This window comes from Borostomias antarcticus (genome assembly GCF_949987555.1).
Source record: "Borostomias antarcticus genome assembly, chromosome: 17".
NCBI lineage: Eukaryota > Metazoa > Chordata > Actinopteri > Stomiiformes > Stomiidae > Borostomias > Borostomias antarcticus.
This window is the reverse complement of record NC_140250.1, coordinates 12,590,022-12,605,047: the sequence shown is the minus strand read 5'-3', so window position 1 is coordinate 12,605,047 and position 15,026 is coordinate 12,590,022. Positions and strand designations below refer to the sequence as shown.

The 15,026-nt window shown below is 43.9% G+C and overlaps 2 protein-coding genes across 2 annotated transcripts; both read right to left on the bottom strand.

Annotated features, from left to right (window-relative positions):
• Window positions 1-3,136: 3,136 nt before the first annotated feature.
• nkx3.3 (NK3 homeobox 3) lies at window positions 3,137-4,651 on the bottom strand (the record flags this gene model as incomplete). Its single annotated transcript, XM_084451997.1, has 2 exons — window positions 3,137-3,657; window positions 4,318-4,651. 2 exons carry the CDS (start codon window positions 4,649-4,651, stop codon window positions 3,137-3,139), a joined length of 855 nt encoding a protein of 284 aa, XP_084308123.1.
• Window positions 4,652-9,623: 4,972 nt separating this feature from the next.
• Window positions 9,624-11,373, bottom strand: nkx2.3 (NK2 homeobox 3; the record flags this gene model as incomplete). The annotated part of the gene is made up of 2 exons (XM_084451910.1): window positions 9,624-10,249; window positions 10,989-11,373. 2 exons carry the CDS (start codon window positions 11,371-11,373, stop codon window positions 9,624-9,626), a joined length of 1,011 nt encoding a protein of 336 aa, XP_084308036.1.
• Window positions 11,374-15,026: the final 3,653 nt, after the last annotated feature.

Here is a 15,026-nt window from a genome sequence, read left to right as displayed (position 1 = left end):
GGCAGACAAAGACTGTGGGCTGGCTGGCTGGGAGGGAGGTGGAGGGAGGGAGAGAGAGAGAGAGGGAGAGAGAGAGAGAGAGAGAGAGAGGAGGTATCTCGTTCAGGTGTGTAACATTGTATCTTTGTCTCCGCTGCTCCCCATTCCTCTCTGCTGAGAGCTCAGCTAGTAGTGGAGACATGAAAGACCAGCGGGATTAACAGTTTCCACAGAGCTGATTAAACTGCCCCGTCCCTCTAGTCACCATGGCCCTCGCTTGTGTCTGGATCTGGAGGTATTGTCTGTCTAGATGTTTTGCTGAGAGAAAAAGGCAAGGCTGTTTTTCTCAGTGTGCGCTTCTCTCTCTCTCTCTCTCTCTCTCTCTCTCCATTTCTCTCCTCACCCTCCCTCTCTCCCTCCTTTACGAGCCTCTTCTTGCCAGGGCTGCAGGGAAGCGAGAAGCAGCTCATCTCTCTCTCTCTCTCTCAGAGAAGAATGTTTACATACTTGTACATTACATATTTATACATAAACACAGACGCTCGCTTGCCCCCCCCCCCCCCCCCCCACCCCACACACACACACTCAGGCTTGCAACCCCGGCAGTGCAGTCGAGCGTCTACGGAGCTATCCAGAAAACACCAACTCACATTTCCATGGACAAAGAGTCTAATACTCATTATTCAATACAAACTGTACGAGAGAGAGAGATCCAGGACCCACCAAGACCTCATACTGTAACCAGGGAATGACTGGGGGAGGGAGGGACACCTTCTGGACTACTGTCCACAATGCAGATCTAGAAAGGAAAAGGGGCAGTTCAGGGGCCAGCAGGCTATAGGGAAGGAGACATCTTTTGGAATGAAATGCAGCCCTTGTGTGTGTAGAGTGAGGCAGTGGAGGTGATTGTAGGTGCGGACGTTTCATAGCTGTTCATTCAAGTGAACATGAAGTCAGGCATCGACAGCAGGACCATAGATCATCTACAGGCACATTAATTAATCAATAAACTATTAACTGATAATGATAGTTGATCTTATCTATTGATAATCGATTTATAATATGATAATATGTTCAGGTCGATTCTGTGACATAGCAGGTTGTAAAGTACTCTGCCTGTTGTTTATTAAAAGGATGCACCTATGTTGATAACTGGGAACTAACGATGACTGATGTCCTTAATAGTCACAGTTGGACAGTCACAAGCGGCCATGTTGTTACTCTTCCTAACTATCAGCTTGTGCACAATGCCAGCCACTTCATTATAGAGAGAGATGAATAAAGTTTGGACAGCAGCCAGCCTTGCTGGGGCAGAAGATGAGACTCCTGCTGTCTGTCTGATGTTCTTTCAGACTGTCTATGTGCTGGTCTGCCAGCCTGCCAGCCTCTCTGCCTTCGCTTTTCAGTCTGTCCATCTGTCTGTCTGTCTGTCTTATCTGTCTGTCTCTCTGATTGTCTGCCAACCAGCCTGTCTGTCCTTCTGTGTGCCATACAGAAGGCATTGTGGGTTTAATTGTATTCCGATATGGTTCCCTCACTGTAGTAAACCTATATTCCATTAGCCGTGTTTATTGTCTTTTCTCCTATGGCCCTCAACGCGGTGTGGCTCTTTTTCAGCATGATAGCCTAAATGTAAAGGTTGGATGGATGTTGCAACCTCGACATGGTCGGTTGAACGCCATTGACTCATAAAGCAAGCAGCTCAGAGAGGCGGCGCAAATACAGTACGAGAAGAATCCTTTTGTATCCAAAATTGTACGCGGTATAAGCCATGCTGTTGTGAGGTTTTTCAATGTCGTTGTATCTACGAACGTTTCTATTTCCTGTTTTAAGGTTGAGATTTTCTCATTCGTTCCGTAACGCTTTCGATTCAAACATCGTGTGTGGAATTGCTTGAAGTTGCTTGATGTTTTTCCAACACAGTTTTTCCAAGTGAACTATGGTGAGAAATAACTCCACTATACCAACAATGAAAATGTATGATTCATAGTCATTAATCACTTATGACATTGACGATACTGTGTTGAGATAAATCATATTTCGTTCACAATCTGACATATTGTCAAACTAGATCATCACACAAACATCAAACATCATTATGTTAACGCTATATTAAATAGCCTACAGTATGTCATTGTTTTTATCACTGCATTCGACATTTGTAAACAAACAAATGCAGGCCTTAAAAATAAACAATCATTGAATCGGATTGTTTAAAAAATATATGATTAAATTATCATATTATTTAATTATTGTTGTTACCTTTAATTTCGTTGATTAATTATGATTTGCTGAAATTATCCTTATGAAGATAGGGAGCTGCAGCCTTCAAAGCATGTTGGACTGACAGCTATAAAACCAGAGGCAGTAGAAGATTAATGGTTTGGCGGGGGGAAGGTCAAGAAAGGCAGGAAATAACCCATTATAGAATATTCTATTTTCTTTCTTTCAAATACCCAATATTGTGAAAATAAACTTAAATAAATAAACGCAAATTATTTGCATCGCCTACTGAGTAGGCGGTTGCAAACTGAATATAGGCTATAAATATAATATATAAATCTTATTCTTATTTTTCTCAAATTGGGTAAAGTTTATATAGGCCTAGCCTAATATGTAGGTCTATAACGGATATTCGATTGTACTAAATATTATATAGCATAGTTTAATCCTTTTTAAGGGTTTAGTAACGAGATAACATATTTGAATTTAGTGTGAATTGCAATGAGAGGTAAAAAAGCGACAAAACACAGTTTTTCCTCAAAATAGCACATATTAATGTAGGACAATACACACCCCAACAGTTGCATCGCTGTAGCTTATCATTTTATTATCAATACATTCGATTCCATGCGTAATAGGGGTAATATGAAATCCGCAATAGGCCCAAAAAAGAAAACGAACCCATCTGTCCGTCAACGGGTTGCTCCCGCACTGTAATCTAAAATGATCCATGTGCATATACATGTCAGGATGCTACTCGAACAAAATAACGTAGCCTAAGAACACACCCTCTGACGTAGAAATAAACTATCATCTTGGAACAACAACACAGTCTTTTAGCAAAAGGGCGCGAATCAGCTGTCAGACGGTCAGTCAAGCCCTTATAGGCAATTCTTATAGAAAATTCGTATTAGTCAGAATAGCTTTAGTTAAGCTAATGCAAACTCCCGCACAATACCCCATTGGAGAGCCAGGGGTGGACGCAGTACATGTAGGGGTAGTACTGGTAGGCCTGGTAAAGAGGCAGGTTGGTGGTGCAGGGCAGATCCTCTGCCTGGTACTGTTTCTGGTTGTCCCTCACCAGGACTTTCACGGCCACTTTCTTGGCCACGGCAGCGGCGGTAGGAGGGGTACAACAGGCCACCAGCTCCGCCGCGATCTGACGCCGTTTGGTTTTATACCTCCTGTTCTGGAACCAGATCTTCACCTGCGTCTCTGTCAGTTTGAGAGTCCCGGCTAGGTCCGCGCGCTCGGGACCGGACAGGTACCGCTGAATGTTAAACCGACGCTCCAGCTCGTAGACCTGTGCGTGCGAGAAGGCCGCCCGGGAGCGCTTCTTGTTCCCGGCCCGGGGCTGCTGGTCTCCGGTTCTGTAGCTCGTCACCCTCTCGTCTTCCTCCTCTTCGTCCTTCGGTTTACCCCGGTTCTGATTGGGTAGCTGTTTCTCGGTGGTGTCTGAGGAGAGACGAAGGCCTTGTGGTGAGTCTGCAAACTAGGCGACCTCTTTCAGATAGCAATCAATGTGTACGCAAACACGTAAAGAGTTCTTTATCTGAATAGATAGACTGAACACCAAATTCAAAATGTTATTAGCATTAGTTAGCAGCAGTCATCTAATTTACATTAGAGGGCAATAAATCAGATGATTACCCAATAAGCCTCTAGTAGCCTACAAGTGTTCATCATTGGCACATCAAGCGTTAGGTAGTGTGATATTGCCATAGGCTATTCAACATGACCTGGGGTGTAGTGGAGGGTAAACCCAAGAGTTTACTCACCTATTTTCGGATCAACTGTATTAATCAATTAGGAGAAAAAAGGTGGGTAAACTCTGCATTTACCCACCTCTGTATTTACCACTACACCCCTGAACATGACGATTAGGCGACCATTTTGTAGGGGTACTTAGACACATTTCCTAGGTTAATTCTTATTCATTGTCTCTCAACAACAAAAAATATATTTAAAATACATTTGATTAAGCCCGCGTCAGAGTATGTAGACTATGCCACTGGACAAAGGCCATTACGCCTAAACTGACATGATTAATTAAGGCAGGAAGTGTGTGTGTGTGGGGGGGGGGGGTCATTGCCTCGACATTAAGGGAAGGAATACCTTCTCTGTAGACAGTATACTCTGCGTCCTCCACGCTGGATTCCTCTCCACACGACTCAGACGTAGGGTTCCCACTAGTCTCCAACGAACCGGGATCTGAAAGTTCTCTGTGCTGGCGGAAAAGGCTCACATCCTCACTGTCGTCCGACAGAGGCGAAGCGGGACCCTTCGTACTCCTGATACCCATCACCGGGGGTCTACTTTGCCCGTTAAAGGTGTCAAATCTTTGGGCGCAGCGTTCCGCCACATCCCGTGTATCTGGACAGTTCTCCCGGGCGTCCCGTCCGCGAGTGAGGATGTCGCTGATTGAGAAAGAGGAGCCGCCGAGCGCCATGGCATTTACGATGATATCAATTTGTTCAAGCAGGGAACTTGTTATGCTCTCAAAAACCTCTCCAGATTCGAACAACCGCATCCAGATAACCACCCGGCCGGGCAACTAAAAACAGTCGTCCTCTATTGATCTGTCTGTCCCCTTCTCTGTTCCTCTCTCCTCTTTCGATCTCTTGCAGTCGTGATTTAATTGCGGTGAAGCTGCTCGTGCGGCCTAATCAACAGCCGGAGTGTCAGAAGCTGTCATGTCTGCATAGAGTTCTCACTTCAGAGACTAAGTCACGTGTTGATTGGTTGGCTGCAGTCTCTAACCCCTCCCCCCCGACTCTGCTCTCCCTCCTCGGGCACTTGACTTTATGAGGACGATGAGATAAACTACGTTTACTTGGGCAGCATTACATAAACAAAACGGAACTGCCATGTCTTTGGTTTAACTCATGATAGATATTTGTGCACTATTTGAACTCTAGGTCGACACAATGTTTATTTATGAAAAGTTACTGCACAGTTAAAGAGAGAGATAGGCCTACTGACCTACTCTTTCCTCCGGGCTCTTTGGAATAGTCCGAGGTTCGGCTCCCGGGCTGTCTGATATAGGCTACATCCGCCCGACCTCTGCTGTTCAGGCAAGCATTGTCTGTTTGAATCCAAAACTTACTCTGATGTCCAATACACCTGTCACAGCCGTCATCGCGAAGGTGTTTAATTGACAGTAGACCTGAGTTTCCCAGAGGCATCGTAGTGCTATGATGAACGCCGTAGCTTACGATGAACGTAGCGCTACGATGCCTCTGGGAAACTCAGCCCTGTTAACTTTGCTCCGGACCTACATTTTGATCATGTGCGCAATTCATTCAATTAATTCATCTGTACATATGATGCAGTCCCTGTTATTCCTCTGTTTATGCTACTACCCCCTTATCTAGTGTATTTTTCGTTACTCTCTATCTAGTGTCCTTTTCTTCCCAGCCTTTCTGTATTTTCAACTGCTGAAACACAAAATTTCCCCCTGGGGGGATCAATAAAGTATCTGTCTGTCTGTCTGTCTGTCTGTCTGTCTGTCTGTCTGTCTGTCTATCTATCTATCTATCTATCTATCTATCTATCTATCTATCTATCTATCTATCTATCTATCTATCTATCTAATGCCATTGATATCCAAATATGTTCTTTGCTGCTTCATCTTCAAACGACAGATAATTATTTAAACATTATTTTATTCCAAGCCTCATTCAACTTATATATGTAATTGTCATGGAGTAGCCTAATGCGTAATGGTGCAAGTAATGCGTGATGCGTAAAACGTGCGTAAAACCGCCGAGCAGCAGCGCTTTCCACTGACCACTGACAGTATTCCTCAAATTACTATTGAGCGCACTAGAGTAAGGAATATGATGAAAAAGCGTAGGCATTTGGCTGTTGATCATCACTTTGAGACAAAACCTACACACTATAAGCTATTCAACAAGGCATAGGAGACGCGCTGGAACTTCTTCAATGTCAAAACGTCGACCAAGAGAAAATAAGTCCTGCATTCAACTTGATGGTGGTTTCTGTTTTTGGCCGTGGCGTTAACTTACAATATTTACGGATGAGATAAGCCAATACAATCCTAATATCGTAGACTATGTACACAGAATATCACGTACAGTATAAGAGAGCGATGGATCATTTTGTATCATTTGGACAGTGGCTTAGAAACCACATAGACTTTTAAGTTGTAAGTTTCCCCAAATTTGTCTTTGTCATTAAAAACCACTGCAAAAAAACTCAGTAGCAGTAGGCTAGAGGGGGACAGACGAGTGAACAGCGCCGCTCCGTGGCTTCAATTATCTCAACCCCATTGGCCTGGGAACGAAGTTCCTGGCTCGTAGGGAGCATTCCATTCCAGAAAAGTATTCTCTTCTTCTCCCGGAATGGAACGCAACCCAGAAGATGTCATGGGGCGCGCTCTTGACCGCAGAGTTCTAGACTTACGGCCAGCTATCATGACGGAATGCTGTATGGATACACAAGGATACGTTTGAATGTTATTATAATGTGTATTTACTTGTGATTATAGGCAATAACCTCTCTCTCTCTGTCTGTCTGTCTGTCTGTCTGTCTGTCTGTCTGTCTGTCTGTCTGTCTGTCTGTCTGTGTCTCTCTCTCTCTCTCCCTCTCTCTCTCTCTCTCTCTCTCTCTCCCTCTCATTGAAGCAGAGCGCTGACAGTTGAGTGATCCGGTTGTGTTTTGTTTTCGTCGTCTGACTAAACAGTGAAGATCTCTGTGAGTCTCTCTGTGTTCCAGTCAGACAGCCCCGTCAGCTCGGGGGGTGTAGGCAGCTGCGTCACAACATGTCTGGATAGGATAGGTCATGGAAATTCTAATAAGCACATCTACAGGTGCTCATGTCAAACCACTCTAGGCTATCTCATCACCAACACTCCTCTCTCGTAATTCTTAATCAAACTGGCCTACAGTCTGCGTGTTGAATGATGCTGAAATCTTTGGGCGTGGTAGTCAAGTAGGCTATAGCCATATGCCGCCTGAATCAATTGCATGGTGGACATATTTTGGACGTAGGCCTATGAGAATTATAACAGTGGCCTATTTTAGTATTGGATTCATGAAGTGTTCGAAAGGACACTAACCAATTAGAACAACTGTAGTGCTCATTCTAGTAGGCTACAGGAGCAGGCCTCTGGACATGGCTACTATCAGCTCCTTCAAGCAGTTTCTCTTCTCTATATTTGGCCTTTGTTCCTTGTAACCCACTTGAGTGGTTGCCATGGGTGACTTTGTTTTGGGAAACTCGCCCGGTGGATGAGCTGCGCTGCTATCTTTGGCAGCGATAGATAGCAATCAAGGCTCTGGCACTCGACTGGCTTGTCAGAGCGGCCGTGGCTAGGCCTAGTCCTCAGGCATCGCCGCCCTGTCGCCAAGTCTATTTACACTGGGGTCTCTCTGCCACTTAGCCTGACACCAGGTATGTCCTACCGGCAGCGAAGTAGCCAGGGGAAGCGCCATGTAGCGTGGCTATCAGCGGAGACAAACACTTTGTTTACCTTTCCATTAATCTCCATTAATAGCGTCTGTGTGTTCAAGTCGCCCAGTGGTCTCGCCTTGCAGTAGAGCTGAGTCAGCGGGGAGAGAGAGATGGAGGGGGGGGGGTGCGTTTGTTTAACTGTAAAGAATTCTAATTGAACCGAGTTTGCGTGGTATGAGTAGCCTAGGAGATCAAAGCTATAGATTTTTCCTGTTCTCAAAGAATGTCGTCAATGGGGACTGTGGATGCAGTGAGAACAACATGGAACAATGTTCCAATTGTATAGTCGTGATTGTAGTAACTTGGCACACGAATAAAGGCTTTGGGAAATTGGCATAGCTGGAATACTAATTTGCCAGCATTAAATGGATTAGCCTACAATACACATCTGTGAGAAAGGCCTTGTCCTATTTAGTAACGTCTAGTTTAAGAATGAACGGGCTCAAAATAAATTTAAATTCCTAATGCAGCCCAATAAGATCAGGAACAACAATCGTTATAATAACAATAGTTAATAACTAGTTTCAGTCGTTATAGTGATTACTAATCATACACACTACATCGTAAATCACTATTTACGTAGGCTATATTCGTGACAACAATCATAATTATACTATAGGCTATTTTGGGTTATTATTGCCCGGTGAATTATGACACTTTATGAGACTAGAAATACACAGATAGGGTACTGACAAACAATTATACTACTTGATCTTTTTTCCCTCACTCCCAGGACCTCGTAACCCCGCGAAATCGAGAACAATCTGTGATACGGAGAGTTTGAGAGAGGAGCCGAAAAAAAACGAAACATTACATATTCTTATGCAATTAATACCGCGAGGTTTGGCTGGTTATCTGCGTGGGCCCTTCTATATGCGCCCACTCCCCGTCTGGTTAGTGTCCGTCTCTGGCCAGACTGAAGATTCTAGATTATGTCTGCTCTGGTTCTTCTCTCGGGCTCAACATTCTGCGCTTAGTATTCCCACAGCTGGAGAACAGAATACGGAGTTAATGATAGGCATATAAGATTGACCATTTCCGTTGAAAGGAAAATACAATTGCTTTAGATAAATTAACAACTATAGCAGACTATTTCAAACACACACACTCAAATATCTTGAACCAATAGTAAAGAGGCCACGCATGCCTTTTTAGTGGATTTAGATGAGACAAACTTTCACTCATAGTCATTTATTGCCTTTCCAAATTTACCTTTAAACTGAGCGAAGACACGTAACAGAGAAAAATGGGGACATAATTATGATCCCAGTTATTTCGCTTCTGTTTCTTTATAGATACAACATCTTATCAATACTACAGTACAGATGCATAAGTGAATATAAAATCTTCATGCGGATATTTTCTTGAATAAAAAACCCAGATTATTTTCATCAAGTTTTTGGATTCGATTTGTGATCATTTTTTATTTATTCCGTTATTATGCTCGGGGAAGTAGGCTAATACATTAATGCTGATAAACGTACGACCAGTAGCTTGCTGCACATGAAACGTTTATAGACAATGATTGACGTTTCCTTGACCATGCATTCTTAGTCTAGGCAATCTAGTTAACGACACACACACACATCCAGCTGTTTTACGCACTATGTTCACAGTAGCCTATAAATTCAGATGTAGCCTACGGCGGATAGTCCAAAAATATTTACAACGCTATGATGAAGCATAGCGATATTAAACAATCGGTGTGGTTCGTCAATCTCAATATTTCGATGAGAACCCATCTGACCCATTCACATGCCTCTGCGTCCGGGCCGTGGATTGGACTATGGTCTTTGCTCCACAACCGTGACACCAGTGATCTTTTGAAGAATACCCTGCCGTGAATGGACACTGTCTCAGATGAACGCCAGAGTCCTTTCTGTTCTAGGTCATCATCGTCGATGTAACTGCCAGTGTGTAGGGTCTTTGAATCGAATCCCAGCTGCTACCAGGCCCTGATGCCCTGTAGAGTTCCCTGGCAGGCCGTGACCGTTGTTCCCTGGGGGGATGGGGCTTGGGCATGGGCACCCAGGCTCCCGAAGTTGACGTTCATAAAGGCGTTAGCAGTAGTGCTGGGGGCAAGAGCAGGCAGGCTGGAATACGAGTTGGAATACACAGAGTTGTTGTAGGTATAGGCTGGGTAGCTGTTGTAAGCGTACGGGTTGGGAGCCCCAACGGTGTAGGAGGCGTTGTAGTTGGGAGATCCAGCCAGACACGGCTTCCCGTCCCGGACCAGCACTGGGACGGCCACTCGCCTGGGGGGCGGAGGGTGGTGGTGGTGGCCCGCCATCTCCAGGCTTTTGTCCTGCCGCTGCCGCTTGCATTTATATCTCCTGTTCTGGAACCAGATCTTCACCTGGGTGGAGGTGAGTTTGAGGGAGCTGGCCAGGTGCTCTCTCTCCGGGGCGGACAGGTAGCGCTGGTGCTTGAACCGCCGCTCCAGCTCAAACACCTGGGACTGGGAGAAGAGGACGCGGGGCTTCCGCCTGCTCCTCTGTGCTTTAGGGGGTCTTTCTGAGTCGGTCTCAGCCTCGTCACACTCCCTCCTTTCCACGGCGGGGCCACAGCTCCCTGGAGGAAGACAGGAGGGTCAGAGCTAAACCTCCGCTACATGACTTTGGCCGGGTTTCCCGAACGAGTTAAGAAGCTTCTTAACTCCAAAGTACTTCTTAACTCCCATGCAAAGGGTTGCTTAAGAAGGGTGCCTTAAGAAGGTTCTTTATCGGGAAACCCGGCCTTTGTCAATTATGAAGTTAATCAAGTAGCCTAACTATGATTGTGATTATTATAAAGTTTCTACTAAAGTGTCAACCCACCTCATCCTGCACCTGATTGATATGACAACCACCTGAGTAATTATAATGATTAGGCATTTATAAATGTGGCCTGTTATTGTTCTGAATAAACTGTATTTAGAGGGGCAAATTTTAAAATGCACAAATCAGAAATCTTTCTCACCATTCAGAACTTGCATTAAATGTGTGCATGATCTCTTATTTTGGGTTGCTTTTCATGAAGCAGATTAAATAGGCTTTATCTGAAGATATATAGGCATATATGCATATGCCTATATATGTATATATATAGCCTATATATATATATATATATACATACATATATATGTGTGTGTGTGTGTGTGTGTGTATGTATATATATACACATATATATATATATATATATATATATATATAGCCTATATATATATATACATGTGATTTAAAATAGATCTACCAATAAACGTGTCATTATAATATTTGATGATAGGCTATACAGATGAAGCGATAGACTAATTTATTCATTATACACTCACTCGTTTCAAGACCCTCCGGCTCCGTTTCCAGGCTCGTGTCTGCCGACTGGCTCTGCACCGAATGTGTGAACATATCCGCGGTTAGACCGGGCTCCACCAAGCGGTCCTGTACTGTCAACGTGTTGAGGTACGACATCGTCTCCTCGCCCTCCGAGAGTCCCGGGCTGGTACTTGGGCTGTCTCTACCGGCCAACATGCAGGAGGGGGGCGACCGGGAGGCGAACGGGTGCTGCTGCTGAATTTTCCCCGCCTGAGAAAGCGCACCGGAGAGTCGCAGACGCGAGCTATGCCGCTGCTGGTGAGACTGTTGCTGGAGCTCCAGCTTGAGGATGTCCTTGACGGAGAAAGGCGTGGAGGAGGAGGTTACGGCCGGACTCGGCAGCATGATCGCCCTCTGCTCCGTAACATGAGGGGGAATTACAGTCCCACGCTGAAGTGGATCAGTCCGACATTTAAAAAACGACGCAACCAGTAGACTATGCTTTGAAGTTAAAATTTGATCTGAAACTGAAGGTTAAACGGATCCAAACGGCCGTGCGTAAAAGAGGAAAGGATCCTCAGTGAACGATTGTTGCGCACTGGCTGTTATTCGAGGAGAGAGGAAGGAGGGCTGAGCTCTGCTGGTGTGTGTTTAGCTGGGGGGCAGAGAGAGACACAGTTTCTGTTTGGTTGCGTGAATCAATGGATACAATCCTCTCTCTTTCAGTGACGTCTTAATGTAGGGGCGGGGTAGAGTGACAGCGGAGCAAGGGTCCGAGCTCTCCTGTCCCTCCCTCTCACGTCCCCCTCCCTCTCTCTCCCTCAGCGCGCTATGTATTTTGGAGAGTTAAAAGAGCTATGGATTAATTAAGATGCATACATACACAATCGACCTTCTGTTTCTCCTCTTCATTTTTCAAAAGGTAGGAGAGCATTTGATTTGATTAGAATAGCCTTAGAGGCATAATTAATCACAACCCTTTTTAGCCATTTTTGAGCTCTAGGCCTATCAACGACGAGCTCCTGAATATCAGAGATGGATGTGGTTAACCCTAGCCATACGTGTTGTTATCTGTATTGTTTCTGTATAAACGCTTTCTCTCCGCTAATATCTCATATTTGGCGCCGGCTTGCGACCTTAATTCCAATCACCATAAATATACACTCATTTAGGGTGAGATTACGCATATCATAACCATACTATGGTAGTGTGCGTGTGTGTGTGTGTGTGCACGCGCGAGCGTCGTGCGTAGATTAAAAAAAAAAAAAGCCTATGTTTGAATTGGCAATTTTTGTCAAGTAGCCTATTCAATAACGACTTGGAAAACTTCAATTTACCTCAGAGAGAGAGAAAGAGAGATTAAAGTTTATTATGAATTATGTTTGAAGCTTTGGCCATCAATATTGTTATCTAGGCCTATTGGATAAAAAAAAAAAACATTTTAACATGTAGGCTAGGGTAACATGTTCTTAGTCACTTATTTAGCAAGGAGATGCACTTGTGAGTTCTGGCAAGTAGCCTAGTAGTACGCTGACATAGCCTACGTTAAATGCAATTATTGTAGGTCGCTTTGGATAAAGGCGTCTGCTAAATGACTGTAATGTAAAGTATGTATTAAAAAAGTAGCCTACCAATTGTCCTAACAAACGTATTTTAGGAACTTATATAGGCTATGCTATGCACCATCCATTGATTCAGATTCCTCGTATACAAATGTAGGCTATGGCAAATACACCTGATCCTAAATAATTACCAAACTACATTAAATATGTCATGCATGATATACAACAATCCTATTATAGGCCTAAATAATAATAATAACCATATTTTGTCAAATGTTAATGGCCGGGTTTCCCGATAAAGAACCTTCTTAAGGAACCCTTCTTAAGCAACCCTTTGCATGGGAGTTAAGAAGTAGGCCTACTTTGGAGTTAAGAGGCTTCTTAACTCGTTCGGGAAACCCGGCCAATAATGATAACAGCAGTAATACATTTCGTCTGTAATATGGATAGAATACAAATTATTGATAAGACTTTTCAGAATCGAGCTTAGCATTTTATCGAAATACGAAAATAAAACGTATTTGTAAATTGGTCTGAATAGATTTCAGGCTCAGAAAACAACTTGTAAACCTACTTCGGATTGTAGCATATGCTGTAACTGAATTTTTATTTTTATGAGACCAATGCATAGCCATATCCAATTATGAACCATAATTGAGCTTCAATCTCAAATGAATTCAGTTCGCCAAGCCCGGCTAACTTCACCTGACGTCCAGCGGGTGAAGTAGGGTGAAAGGGGACACCTCTCCCTCTCTGTCGCCCGACTGCGGTGTCCAAGGACAGGCGCCAGTGACAAAAGCCTATAGCTTCTTAACCGTGTGGAAAGAAAGGGAAGAGGAGGCTATAATCTCATCCGCTCGCCATCAACACAGCCTTGTTTAGATTAGAGTAGGCTAGAGTCTTCCCCTGCCTCTCAAGACGTAGGCTATGTAAAATGGCCCATTTGGGAGGAGAGTGGAGAGGAGATGAAACTGGTGAGATTCTTGGGCCACGCGTCCTGTGTATGGGCCTACTACTCCCAACGTAGACTCTTTTTTATTTTTATTTCTACCCAGATAAGTTGTTCATTTTCTGTTTATAGTGTCTTATTGTAAATTGAGATTTGTGGAAAATACTTGTTGCACATGTGAAGAAATAAAAACACATTATTCGAACATATTTAAACAGGCTAAGCATAGGCTAGCCTACAACACTTTCTAAAGAACAAGATGGAATTTATTTGTTGGAAAAACTCGACGGGATCTGTGCCAAAGGCTTGCATTTCTTTATTTATACAAGTGTAGGCCAAATACTTCACATTTACCAGCCATGGCAAAATTAAGCTTTGTGATAGGCCTATAGCATATTATTTTAAAACAGATAAAATCGAAGGTTTGAACAGCCTAAATGAGGTCTGACCGCGTGCGTTCAATTACGCGAGGCAGCTACGGTCGCTAAACATATTTTCAATTCATCACAGCCTATCAGCCGCCTCGGGCTGTGACACCGGGATCCGTGGCGGCGCGGTATGATCAAAAAGAGAATGACTTTCTGATAAAAGGATTTAGAAGTGGGAGCCTATCTTATATCCTACCAAACCACAAAATACTAAATTGAATGGGATAATATGGGTGCCATTAAATAACATGATGGGATTTCCCCGTTGTAGGTAGGCCTATTGTCTGTTTCCTTTCAGATTTTGTAATTTCGATGGTCGTTTGCCAGGTCTACACTAAAGTAGCCTATGCACTTTAAATAAAGCAAGCGCAACATTTTAATAGGACCAGCTCTAGGCTAATGTTTTAGGCATGTAGGAAAACACCTGATCACCAAAGATTCAAAATATGCTAGGTTGTAGCCTAATATTTAATATTAGGCCCTATTGGTGAGTATTATTTTATAACACTGATAAAGTAAACATTAGAAAACATTTGCAGGTGTGTTTCAAAACTAACAAATAGGCCTAGTCTACACGGCAAAACGTTTTGAACTGAACCTGCGCTTGAGAAAAAGTAGCCATATTGTGACAATTAGGGGAGTCACGCCTTGGTCCGCTCAGCTTCACGGGTCAGTGAAAAGCTGCTCTAATGGTGCTATTAGAGCAGAGCAGCCTGCCGCCACTACACACACACACACACACACACACACACACACACACACACACACACGCACACACACAGCTATGCATTGGCGAATTCTTTCTGTCTATGTGTGTCTATCTATCAAGCCTATCTATAGCTTACTAGGCTATTTATCGAACTATGCATCTGTCGAACTATGCGTCTCGGAGAGACAGCCCCACTCATCTCCTCTTCCCCATTAGTGGTTATATCCTGAGAAGACACGGCGTTATCGGCTCTCTCCCAGTTCCTCCACCGGCACCATGCCTTGTTGAGATGGTCATGTTGTCTGCACTATAGCTTTCAGCGGCCTTTTAACACTATCTTTAGATTTAGATCACGTCGCCTCAGGCTCCCTGACAGCTATACCCGAGACGTTCACTGAACACACACTGTG